Here is a 13,259-nt window from a genome sequence, read left to right on the forward strand (position 1 = left end):
CGGAACGTTTCGGTGTCCGGCGGAAAGGTATTGCAATCGGTGCGAGTGATCCGACCACCGTTACTCGAATGTACCGCAAATCGGATGACCGAGGAGTCACGCTAGGGCTTGAACGCCACTCGGATAGCGCGCTGCACGTTGGCAATGCGCCTGGTTGGCCGCTCGTTCGGGGCGTAGTAAAACCGGCACCGGTGGCCACCTCCGCGGCGTGCTGCGGCCCGCGTCGGCTGGTTGATACTTTTACTAACAAATTCGTTATGTCGGTCCGGTTAGTACCGGGGCCGGCCCCGGGTTCTGGGAACCGTTCCCGGATCGGTCGAGTGTCCCGGCGATCCCGGCCGCGAAAGTGGGTCATGTAGTGTAAGCCTGCCGCCCGCCGAGTGTCCTCCTCCCTGCTCCACCGGCGGGCCCTCGGCTGCCTCTGATTTCGCTTCTCGCCCTGACGACGGCGAAGGTTGCGCCTTGACCGTCACCGCGCGCGCGGTCGCGGGAGTTTCTCGACGTCCATGGCCCTGTCCTCGATTTTGCAGTGCGCGGGCTCGCGCGAAAAATAGGTCGCACCGCGCACCTCTTTGTGTGTCAAGGATTTTCCGCAGGTGTGGGAGGGAAAGAGAGAGAGAGAGGCACCGAGTGAGAGAGTGAGAATGAGAACGGGCTGCGCGTTCCGTCACGATGCAACCGAGCACAGTGGGACTGAGATTATTAGATCTGAGGTTGGGTTTTGTTTGCTAAGGTTTTTTGTTAATGAATTTGGTAGTTGACTTCGTTGTTCAAACATAACCTTGGTTGATGTCAGATGATCAAAATCGGTCCAATTAGCACGGTTATATTGTAATCGTACATTGACTAACAATTGAACATAACTCTTCTATTTTGATGCCGTTGGAGATGATTTAGGTACCTAAAGTGACCCTAGTGTCAGTAGATCATTCATCTCGCTGCACCGATTGATCGGCTTGTAAGAAAAGGACGTCAGTTGGAACGCCTGACAATTGCATCAACATGAGTGAAAAAGTTCCGTTCTAATAATAATAAATCAAATAAAATGCTAAAAAATTTCACTAAGTAATTCCGTGGCAAGCGAAACAAAGTTTGTTTCGGAGAGATACAGAGAATGACTAGAGGTATTAAGGACGGACGAAAAATGTATTCTAGTCAATCAAAATTCAATCGAAAACATCGATTAAGTCGTATAAATAATATATCTGCATTTCCTGCTGCAGAGAACGTTGAAACACAAGACAAATTTTCGCCATTTTCGCAATGCATTTCGTTGCGCTCAGTCGATATTGTCAAATAGCCTTTTTTTGTGCTCCGATATTAATTATTGTTGACCATATTGTTTTAATGAATTAACCTTTTTGAAAATAAGGATGAACATGTTCCTGCCTCATGTAGTAGCATGTTCACATGAGTGCAAAACATTATTTTGACCCTAATCTAATTTTGGCCTTTCATTTTTCGATGTTTGGACATTTATTTGAAAGATTGATTTTTCAAGTTTATGTATAAATCACAATTTTGGTTGCAGACAATTGCAGAAAATGTGAAAAATGTATTTCCAAAGTGGTAGGTCTTCGACTCAAACGGTACGGTATTTGTAAAGCTCATTTCATTTAAGCTTATTCCATTCTCGGTGGTTATGTTAAGAAGCAGAATTGTCGTTTTTGGGGAACGGAAAACCCACAAATCGTGCAAGAGAAACCAATACACCCAAAAAGACTGACTGTTTCGTGCAGATTTTGGTCTGGCTACAACGTCCTCATCGGTCGTTTGGTCATCATCGGCCGCGAATGAATGAAGAAATTATTAAATTATTTGTATTGCGAACGTCCTAGAATTCGTTAGTTTTGCTTTCTTCTCACAGTTTAGTTTCTCACAAATATGTTGCCAATTGGAGTAACTAATTAATGACCGAAAAATTCGATGAATGACCGAATGCCATTTACCACCGAAATAATTCTGTGCTCAGAGCCTGTGTACGTCATTTCCAAAACATTTATAGATTATCTAAACATTTAAAATACAGTTTTTGTAAAGTTGGATTTTCCACCAAGAACCAATAATTAGATCATAACATAAAAATATTAAAAGGAGGATACATAAAAATATTGTATATTTGGAGAAATAAGCTGGTCAGAATAATGCGTTGGTCATCACATTGAAATCTTGCTACGGAATTTGAATGGAAGATTAATTTCGCTTAAAAGCTCTCTTTAACTCTCGCTTGACAAGTTGACGTGCTAATTGCTGCTGTCGGCATCCCGCACAGCCTGCCAGTGCTGTAATGATGTTTAATTACACCGATCATCCGATCATCGATCGAGGCTGATCGGTCACCATAAATAACCGGCAGCCAACTCACTGCACCGGTTTAGCGACACGAAACTGTCCAGCGATGCGCGATCCTCGTTAACGTGATGTTGGCGAGTGGCTGCCGCACAACGACCACGGGGCTGCTGGTGATTGGACTCCTCCTGTGGATGCAACCTATTCCGCTCCAGTGTGCGGTATGTTGAATATGTTTTGGGGAACCGAATTTTCTTACCACCCACGGCACCTCACAGATGACCCGCAAGCAGCTCATCAGCTCGATGGACATGATGCGATCCGCGTGTGCGCCCAAGTTCCAAGTAACAACCGGTGAGCGGCGAACATTCCTTCGCCAGGTCGCCCGGCAATTTAATAGCACTTGTTCGTCGTAACTCGTTCCACAGAAACGTTGGATAACCTCCGGAAGGGCATCTTCGTGGAAGATCGCGAGCTCAAGTGCTACACGATGTGCATAGCGCAGATGGCGGGCACGGTAAGTGTTTGACCGTTTGGTTTGGTCCTGTGCTGCGGGGTGACACTTCCCGTTTGACCGGCAGATGACCAAGAAGGGCGAGGTCAACATCCAGAAAACGCTTGCCCAGATGGACGCTATGCTGCCGCCGGACATGCGCGACAAGGCGAAGGAAGCCATCCGTGCGTGCCGCGAAACACGTAAGACACCTTTGCTCAACCTTCGTCCTTCGCAGGTCCCTAATGCCCTTTGTCAATTTCATCTCCACAGAGGGTCAGTACAAGGATTCGTGCGACAAAACGTTCTACTCGACGAAGTGTCTCGCGGAGTACGATCCGGGCGTGTTTCTCTTTCCCTGACGGACGGACGGACGATCTGCTTGTGACGCCGAGCCGGGGGCGATCGACGTCGTCGGTTGGCACCACGATCAAGCAACAGGAACACAGCACCAGCAACAGCAGCAGCAGCATCAGCAACAGCAATATTACGCGGCCCAGGCGTCTCTTCTTCGCGCTTGAGTTGGTCGGATAAATTAGAGTTAATTGGACACTTACGCAACGCAACAGACGATAGGACAGTAAGGTGGTGGTGGTGGTGGTGGTTGGTGATGATGGTGTGTGCTGGAAAGAGCCGCATCAAATAAACGGACACAATGGTGTAGAGAAAGGGAAAAACACACCCACACACACAGAGACACACTCAAATGGAGCGTGGCAATTGGCGTGGGATTTTGGACCGAACCGACTCCGGGTCGCGATCGGATATGAGAAGCTGCGGGCTCCAGTGAAAAGATGATGCCGACCCGGGCTGATGCTGAGCCGGTTGCTTCCTCCTTCCTGCCATGGTTCACTGCTCACGCTCATCTCGCGTGCTCATTGAACCGTGAAATTGGAGATTACGTTACGCGGGCGCGCCACCCGCATCTACCAGAGACGCCGCGTTCCGAGCATGGTGTTTGTTGGGTTTCATTCGGATCCGCGGCTCATCTCACGGTTGAGCCGTCGTCGTCATCTGCCGTGGCGCATGCGGCCCTGTGAGCTGATCGTGGAGGATGGTGTTAAGTTTCACTTCATCGCATCGAGCTGATCACCCAGTCTCACTTGATCGTGTGCTGTCAGTCGTAGCCGTGTCGTCAGCAGACTTCGTGTACGATCTCGGCTTCGATCTTGTTACTTTCCCTAACGCGGTCGTGTTCAGTCGAGCGTTACCCGAGACGGCCTTTCTTCCATTGAGTACGGTTACGGCTTAAGTCCGCAGCGGCGCAACAACCTGTCCGCTTGTTCAGTGGGATGCTCGCCCGTTACTCGATCGTCGGTTATTCATCTCGGGCTGCGCTGGGTCGCTTCGCGTCTCATCTCATCACACCACGATCAACGATCGCAGCGCTCCCACTCGCATCGCGCAACGATCGCAACCTACTTTAGCTTTTCCCCATTACTTTTACTGATACCAATATTTTACCATATTTCACAGCACTTCCCATCGTTATTATTATCTTTAGAAACATATCTTTAGTCACATCGGAGACGGCGACTCAAGAAAAACTTACATTAAAAATTAAATTCAATTTTTTTCTTAACCAGGAATAATTCATCATCAACAAATTACAATAGCATTCCCGAATTTTATGTTCATTTCTTCTAAGATTTTTGTTCAGTACTTCCGGTCACTTTATCGCCGGAACCGTTTACAGGATTGCACCGTTTCAACGTAATGTAAACGTTATTTTCTTATCATGCGCTCTTCTTAACCAAATAATGCTAAATGGTTGGGTGGCTAAAAAAGGCACATTAGGTAATGGACGAGTTTTGCAAATATTCTGTGACGTAAACCTATTGATTCGTCGAGCTCCAAGTTCTTAATTTTTTAGTTCTTTGTCTATGCTACATTGAACCAACAAAATCATATACTTTTTCAAAACTTTGACAACGTTTTGCTCTTAAAGTGATTGTGGACCTTTCCAAGATGTAATACTGTGAGAAATTTTACATCAGAAACCTGCTTCAAAGTTTGTATTATCGTTCATTTTCATACAGTGAACATGTTTTGCTTTTTATCGTCACGACTTTATATGGAAGTTTTAGTAAATTCGTTTTTCTAAGTTAGTTTTTTCTTTTGGTGGCACGTTTGATGGAAAGTCTCGTGTTTCGTTCAAACATTTTGACAACACGAACAAACGAAACGAAACAATCGATCGATCAAATCGATCGTCAAACGATCGAGAAAGCGAAAGGGAATTTCGAAAAAATCGATCGAGGAACTGTGGATGATTTCACATTGTCGTATTGACATAAAAGCGGATTTTCAACTAGTTTTTCCACGTACAATTGCTTAAACAATTAAGTTTAAATAGTATTTAAATATTTCTGACATTGTGCAACTAGTGAGGTTGCAATTTGAAGCATTTATGTACCAGGGTTGGCCAATAAACATTGAACTTGACTAACTGAAGCAAAAATATGCTGCAAAAATACCTTCTTTTAATTTAATTTTAAATGAACTTATGCCCGCCATGTAAAACAAAGAAGCATTCAAAATTTTGGCCACATTCACCACTGGTGTGCCGTCCATTATTTGATACCTCGGCACAGGTCGCAGGGGACAAACAAATCGAAAGTCATGCACCAAACGTTCGTCACACATAATCGAGCATCCTGCGCCCCAATCGTCACCATGGCGATGGAAACGCGAAAACATTGCGTTCGTTTTCGATTTTCTTCGACGATTACACACCATCGAAAGTGTTGGACAAAGTTGGCTTGGCGTGAGAACGTTTCGCACGTTTGGTGCAAGTTTTAGAGATTTTTTTCAGCTACGGTGTGCCGTCCGGTGTTAGTCACCACAAAAGAAAAACGGTATGAGTGTCGAAAGATTTCACAGAATCACGACACCAGAAACCATGGTGGGCGCTGGTCGTTGGTCCGCCAAGAATGGAAAACGTAACGATGGGAAGCGACATACGAAACCGCCGGCTGATGAAGAAGAACCTTCGCCGGTTGAAACGGTGGCATCGAAACGGATTGAAACGGAGCCACCGGAAGAGGAACCGCAAACCGAGGAACACTACTCTGAGTCCGATTTCCATGATGAGGTGCCCGGTGAAGAGAGCGACGAAGGACTACATGGAAACCGAATCGAAGTGTACGACTACCGGCCGAAAGATTTCGCACCCGAGGGCCATTTGCTGCACATCGACTTCATAACCGACGAGCTGGAGGCATTCCGACTGTCCTCGTCTCACGGTGGCCAACGGGTTAGCAGGACCGGACCGTCTGGGAAGAGGACACCCCAGCAACAGCAGCACAACATATCGTTCAGCCGGTGGCGCGTCAAGGAGATTGAGCGCCACAATCACATGCTTCTCCATCGAATCCGCAACACGAAGGCAACGTTGCCGGCGCAAAGCCCCAAGTCGGCCGCTATGTCCAAAAGCAACGTACGTTTTTCCAATAAACCACTTGGATTGGACGCTCCCTTGATCCTTTCTCCTTCGTGTCGATTTTCCAGAACGCGTTGCGCATCACGAGTGCTGCCGTGAACCGGAAGAAGGTCCAGAGAAAAATTGCTTCCGAAAATGAGGTACCAAACCCTGGGACCCGCTCCCGTTCGGTATTGAAAAAAATCCTTTCGTTTTAGATATTGCTGAAGAAGGTGGCATCGATCGGAATGATGAAACGGTCGGCCATCTGAAGCCAGCTGGAAGTGAATGGTGTTGCGAATCATTTGTATAGTGTGCTTGCGTGTGTTGCATGCATTTTGGGCTAAATTTATGGAAATGAAATCCTGTAAGTTGTGTTTACATATTTTCCATCAATCGATGGTTTATCGGGGGTGGTACTAGGGGCACATCTAATGTACGCCAGAAGACTGAAGAAACATAAATGAGTGACTTTTATTAAAGCGGATCTTTTATTTCGTCGGAGCCGATGTTGAAGTCTGAGAAACTGTCAGAGATTGACCTCATAGTTTAACAAAGTGAGTAAGCAAAATATTAAGGCCGCAATATTCGGCTACATTAAAAAAAAATAATTAATTGCATTAGAAACGACTGAAGGGAGCTAAATATTCATCTTTTCGAATCATATGTTTATGCAGTGGCAAGAAGAACTATTCCTAAATTAAGTTCTAAATACTATAATATTATCTAATTGTTTTAATAGATGCATAGCTAAATAGTAACTTACAAGCATTGATTGTAGAAAAGCTGCATCGGACTATAAGAAAGACCATTCACAATTCTGCATTGCAATTTTATTGTTAGTGGGGTAATTGATAACAATGTTTATAGTCTTCTCTTCCTGCTTAGAAACAACATGTATGTTAAATTATCAGCTGCCAAGTTGACGAAAAATGTTTGTGATTCCTGCTTCTACAAAATGTGTATGAATCATACTTTCTCTTGGAATCGCTCTTTTGAATTGGGAATGTTATTTTAAACATCTAAGAGTAATATTGTGACGATTAAAAGACATTTTAATTTAATAACGTTTTGAGTATTGCGAAACAAAGCTAATTTGAAGTCTGAAGTTTGAAATTTGGGTTTTTCGCATCTTTTCCCTTTGTTATGATAGCAGCAAGGGAAAATATATGTAGGTATTTATGAACAATAATAACGTGATGTTTTATATATTTTGATATTCAAAATGCAAAATTAATTATTAAAACTGCGCGATGAAGATTAACCAAGACAATTGTTTTGCTCCTCAGCTTTTAAGATGGGAAAAACTCGAAATATTGCAAACTAATCGATGGCGAACGTGAAATGAATATGAGCTTAAACGGGGAAAGAATCGATGATAATGCAATGATATTCGACGAAAGCCGTGCAACAGTCGGCGAGATAATCAACGGCTGCACTAATGAAAGTCGTGTTCTTAGTATTTAAGCTGTTGGGCCCGTAATAAATCGGCAGCAAACAAATAGACACATATAAGTGTGCCAAACAGCAATTAATAACATAATGTCATTTTCGAACAAATTTGCTTTCACAGCTCACGTCGGACGACGATACTTTTCCGACGTCAGGTATTAGCAACGTACGTTGCCATGGGCACGCTGCGCAGGCGCCGTTCGTCGGGCTACCCTTCTTGGCTACGCGCCTGGTATTGCGCGTTCGTCCTCTTCCATCCAACAACAAAAAGAAAACATTGCCGCTATGGTTACCGACGAAGAAGCCAACACAACGCCACACTCCTCCCTCCCTCCTCTTGCCCCTTCGATCGAGTCCGTTGGGCACAGAAAAGAGGCGTTCCCGAGCGGAAATGAAAACGATAACGGGTACGCTGCGGGTGTGACGGCTACCTCCTGGACGGGGCTGGCCTCCTCGTACGATGCCGTGCAGTTGGTTATCGAAACGGGCAAATTTGTGCGCAGGTTCCCGCAAACCGATGACGACGACGATTCAGCACGAAAAACTGTGCTTGGCGTACCGGACACACGTGCTCGTGTCGGCCGGGAGAAAATGTAGTTAGAATTTTCTTGCGAAAGATTTTTAACGATCTACCAGGAGCGCACGGGACGAGGCGATAGCTGGTCTGTGGCGTCGAGTCGTTCTCCCTTCCAACAGCCGGACGGAGCGTTACCATGGCAACACGAACGCGTCCGGCCCGAGCCGACAAACCTTCAACGGCTATCGGTGGCCGCGCATGCTCTCCTAGTAAAATAGAGGGAAGCAAAAACTCTCTGGCGGGGCTACAGCTGCCGAAAAGAGAGGGGTTTCTTCCCCTTTCAACGCACGAACGGCAAAAGCCCCTGCGCTCACACACCCATCACCACGTGCGCCGGCGGCGGAGGGAACACGCGTAAAATCGCGGCACGCAGACACTCGCGGCGTCGTCGTCCACACGGTACACAATCAGTACCAGGAGCGCAGCGAGTGCCGGGAGGTAGCGCTGGCGCGTGGACAGCGACGCGGAAGGAGCCCGGCCAGCGAACGAATGCCGCCTATCGTCCACGGTGACGTCACTGCGGGTCGAAGCGCAAGCGTATCAAAAGTGAATATTCTTCGACCGATACCGAATGTTTCATACAATTTTTACTTTCCCCCAAATTTGAAACGCGTAGTTTTCCATTTCAATCTCATCTTAAAACAATTTTATTTATTTTATATTATTTACTCATTCTTTTAGTAGATTTTATTTCGGAACAGAGTCACCCCGAAGCATACGGTCCACGCGGCAGTGCCTTCGGACGATCAACTGGTTGGAAACGGGTCGTAGAACAGTTGACATTGGGTAAATCTTACATTCGTTCGTTTCGGCGGTGATCGATTCTGATCTTAATCAAAGAGACGGACGCGATCTTCGTGCTGCGAGTTGGTCAAGAAATCAGAAAACTAAGCTCTATAAATGACCGTCCGATCGACTTCACCGATCTCGAGATGCGTTGGCAAAACGACTGGCTCGCTGGCTTAAAAAAGGGAGAGTAACATTCTGCGAAATGTGACAGGATAAACTAAATGATGTTTGATATTCGGGGTGGAGGGATTTTCATTCGAATCGTACTATAATTATTAATATTCATTTCTTAGGACGGACAGTATGAACTGAAATCTTTCTCTAGGAAATTGATGCACCAGAAAATAATGGCGCTATAAACCAATTATTTATTCACCGATACAACTAACGAGCAACTAAATACCTACCGTACTGAATAGACCCTGAAAAGCGATCCCGGGAAAAAGATGGCTAAAAATTAAAACACAAATTACGTACATGCGTGGTAAGTATTTTTCATAGCCGCACTTTTATTATCCTCCTTTGCGAACTTCCAGTTGCGTTCTTCGGTCTGTCTCATTTCACTGTTTCTCCATTTAATATGTTGTGGTTTAGATTCGGCCACATGCACTTTCTCCGCTCTCGCGTTTTACGAGTAACACGTGTTTATCTAAAACGAATGTTTCCTGTTGTTTGTGGTCAAATAAAGTTCCAGTTGGTGTTGGTTTGTGGGTTTGTAGGCTCTTTTTGTGCATCCTAGTGTTTCGACCGGCGACATTGGACATTAGATGTTACGCTCAGCTCCTGGCGTGAATTAAAAACAAAATAAAATGCGGCAAACGGATCGCGCTATCGGTTATGGTAGGAGTTTTGAATGAAAGTATTTGCCAGAAAGAATGGATCAAGTAAATTTCACTTGTACACGTATCGATTTCTACAAAGATAAACTAAGTGGACATTTTCAAAGTTCCTATCTCATTGCCTCATGGTGAGCAGTACATTTTACGACTTTTACTGTGTTGTTTTTCACTGGTTTGTGAAATCAAGTGACACAAGCTGCTCCCGATCGTTGGTTTGCGAACCGAAAAAGGCGACAAACGCTATATTCGATACGCAGCGGAATGAAGTACGTATTTATGCGTGTGAAGAAAAGCGATCGTTTTTTGATGCGTTCGTAATTTTCCGTGAGCGTGAGTGGCGATTGAGTGTTTGGTGAATCGGGTAGGGTGAAGCCCGAAGCCCGAGCTTTACTGGCATTTTCCTTTTCGGCGGCAGCGAATCTGTATACAAATGAAATCCCCTGACCGTTCGAATGCTTCTCGTACGATTACCGTTATGTTTTCGTTTAAAGTATTTTAATCATATTGCATTCACATTATAGCTTTTATTTATCTCCTATTGCCTCTCTCCGCCCAGTTTGTTTTCTTTATCTTTTTTCTGTTTTCTTCCCGGCTCACTTTTCTGTTTTGTTATTTTCTTCACGAACTATATCTTATCATACTTTGTTGTTTGTACTCTATTATTTAGTGTTTTTTTTTCTTGTTTTTTGCTATATAAGATCGCTTCACTATTTTCTTTACTGGTGTGGTTTCGAACACCTTGTTTGTTGTTCCGAAAGTTTCCGAAAGTTGTGTCGCACTGCCTGGTGGTTGACACAGGCAGAGAATAAAGTTACGCTCGAACGACGACGCTGTTTCTTACGATAGAGAGTTGTACATTTTTTGTCTCGAATTTTCCCTTACTTTACTTTTTACTTTTACTTACTTTTTCACTGTTGTGTTGCACAATCCATATGAAGCTTAATCGCGTAATATATGTACAATAAGTGGCAGCTCTGTGGCGTAGGCGCAGTACCGCGATCGAAAGGGAGCCGCGCTTTGCTACAACGTTCGACTTATCTCTAACGCTACTAACAACAGCATAGCAATGCTGTGTGGCGTTTACTAGTGCCCGCTGGCAAAATTTGTGATGTTTGAGAGCTCTTCCGGCCGGCGCCTCGCCTACATTGGACAGAAAACAGACCTTTTCCCCACCGTTCACATGGCATGGCATTGCTTACGAGTATGTATTTAAACAATAAAACGACACAGTGTAAGACTTCTGGGGGAGAGAGAGGATACAAAAACACTTTCTTCCTGTCCGCAAAGGAAGGGCGCACATTCGGGAACTGTAAGAGCAGGCTGCTGATCGTCTAAGCGAAAATGCTCTAATATATATATATATATATATCTAAACAGTATATGCACTAATCTATCATAAATGTTTGTGAGACCGTTACCGCAAGCCTGTGTGCTGGCTGGCGGATCTATTCCCATCGCGAGCGATCGCGGAAACGTACAACAAATGAGTCCATTGGAAAAGGTTGTACATTGTTACAACCACCCAACCTCCTAACACTAACCGAGCGCGCTAGGGAGGTGCGTTAAATATTGTTAAAACTTAGTCAACATAACATAACGGATTTAAAATGTTTCACGTTTTCCATGTTGACGGGGAAGCTTCGAAACACCTCAGCGTGAGGGCGGGGCAGTGGGTTCAAGTCAAAACAAAGAACGAACTAACGCCAAGACGCTACAAACGGCGGCATTACATTTCGTCGGGTCAGATATTCTTTAAAAAGAAAGGAAGTACAAAGAACGAGGAGTGGTGTGTTCACCGTTAACCACCTATTGCTAGGTAAAACAAATACAGCTTACAACGCTGTAGAGACTTAAATTTATTTACCACAGCCATACACTTTTGTTAGTTGCATGCTAATCTAGTTTAACGTTGCATGCCTACCTTTGTTTCGGCTCGGCTTGCGATGACGCCGTGGTCACTTTCCGCTACAGCCTCCAGATGGCATTTCAACAGAACGTTGGAGAAATCGCAAAATGGACTGGCGCAACACATGGGAATTCCATTGCCACATTGTTACCACCGTGTTGAGTTTTTTTTCTCTCCTTCCGATCGTCATCCTATAATCAAACGACGTATAATGAAGTGCCGACCCCCCAAGATGGCTCTCAATGGCTAAACACAACGTCTTAACTCTACGCGGAAACAGAGACCCACACAGAACCGCATATTTATGCCGCCTAGTAAGGTTCGGCGAGACCCGCCCGCGGCAGGGATTATATTTTTACAACAATACCAAGCAGGCTTCAAATTGTGGGCTTCTAAACTCAATGTTGCGTCAAGGATTGTTTTATACGCAATCCATGTTCCCCGGCCCGCCGCATAGAATCTATTCGTCAGACAGATTTACAACAAACAATCGGTCACCAGCTGCGTGGTGCACAAAAAAAAAGAGTTTTATAAAAATGTTAAAAACTACATAGACAAATTACAACGGTTTGTCCACGGGAACTCACAACACGCGCGTAACCGGCTACACAGCTGAGCCGCAACCGGCCGGTGATGTGAGAAAGACTATCGTTTAGAAAATGGCTTATGTTTTACAATGATCGTTGTGCGTTGCGCGAGCGTGTGTCTTTGCACAGAGTTGCTTCTTGCGTGACACTCGTGAAGGCGGCGGGGCGATGGCGGTGATGGTGCGCGGGCGTGCAATTTGGGAATGGGGATCATGTGCTTGGATTTATGTACTGTGTGTGATTCGTGACGCGTGATGGTTCGTGCAGAGATAGGGAAGAATGGAAAGAGAGTGCGTGCTTTCAGAGATGCGTCGATTCACCTGCGGAAGAAGGAACGTAAAGAGAGGATTGCCTTAAAAAATGTGCTCTGCAATTCGTACAACAAGACGACGTAGCAAATCCTGGGCTTTTAGGTAGCAAGGGAACTCGATAAACCAATCCATGCCTAGTGGCTGTAGAGAGAGGGAGCGAGAGTTGGGTCGAACAGTGAAGGATACGATTTAAGGATGTCAAAATTAAAAAATAACCACGCCAACAACCAACTACAACCGAACAGAGGGTGGTCAAATTACTTTACGAAACGAAGCGGTTAGTGAACGAATCGCGATCGATCGCTGTTGCCTGCCCGCGTGGTTAGTGGTTAGTGTGGTCCAGTGGTCCCCGTCTTCTCTCTGTGTGAGATGATCTCTCTCGGAACACAACAGTCGCAATGCAACATAATTTAACTCATTTACTTTGTGTGCTACCTCTTCTACAACAAACTCTTCCTGGACGGCCGCGCTTTAATGTGCTTTGCGGTTTGCGGTTTTGCTGTCACCAAACGGTTGTTCCTCCTCCGAACTATTGTCAATAAAGATTCATTTTTATGTTGTTTCCTCGCTTTACACACTTGTTGCATGGATGTGA

General features: G+C 45.2%; 1 protein-coding gene across 1 annotated transcript; it reads left to right on the plus strand.

Annotated features, from left to right (window-relative positions):
* The first annotated feature begins 2,383 nt into the window (after nt 1–2,383).
* On the plus strand, nt 2,384–3,402 carry LOC131212050 (general odorant-binding protein lush-like). Its single transcript, XM_058205772.1, has 5 exons — nt 2,384–2,510; nt 2,568–2,643; nt 2,718–2,806; nt 2,871–2,985; nt 3,056–3,402. Exons 1-5 carry the CDS (start codon nt 2,421–2,423, stop codon nt 3,142–3,144), a joined length of 459 nt encoding a protein of 152 aa, XP_058061755.1. The 5' UTR covers nt 2,384–2,420; the 3' UTR covers nt 3,145–3,402.
* Nucleotides 3,403–13,259: the final 9,857 nt, after the last annotated feature.

Source organism: Anopheles bellator, chromosome 2 (assembly GCF_943735745.2).
Source record: "Anopheles bellator chromosome 2, idAnoBellAS_SP24_06.2, whole genome shotgun sequence".
NCBI classification, from domain to species: Eukaryota; Metazoa; Arthropoda; class Insecta; order Diptera; family Culicidae; genus Anopheles; species Anopheles bellator.

What these genes read in the sequence shown, in the direction of transcription:
- LOC131212050 (XM_058205772.1), top strand. Translation starts at nt 2,421, where the DNA reads ATGTTGGCGAGTGGCTGCCGCACAACGACCACGGGGCTGCTGGTGATT. An exon ending in TAGCGCAGATGGCGGGCACG is followed by an intron (nt 2,807 to 2,870) that starts GTAAGTGTTTGA and finishes TTTGACCGGCAG; the next exon opens with ATGACCAAGAAGGGCGAGGT. An exon ending in CCGTGCGTGCCGCGAAACAC is followed by an intron (nt 2,986 to 3,055) that starts GTAAGACACCTT and finishes TCATCTCCACAG; the next exon opens with AGGGTCAGTACAAGGATTCG.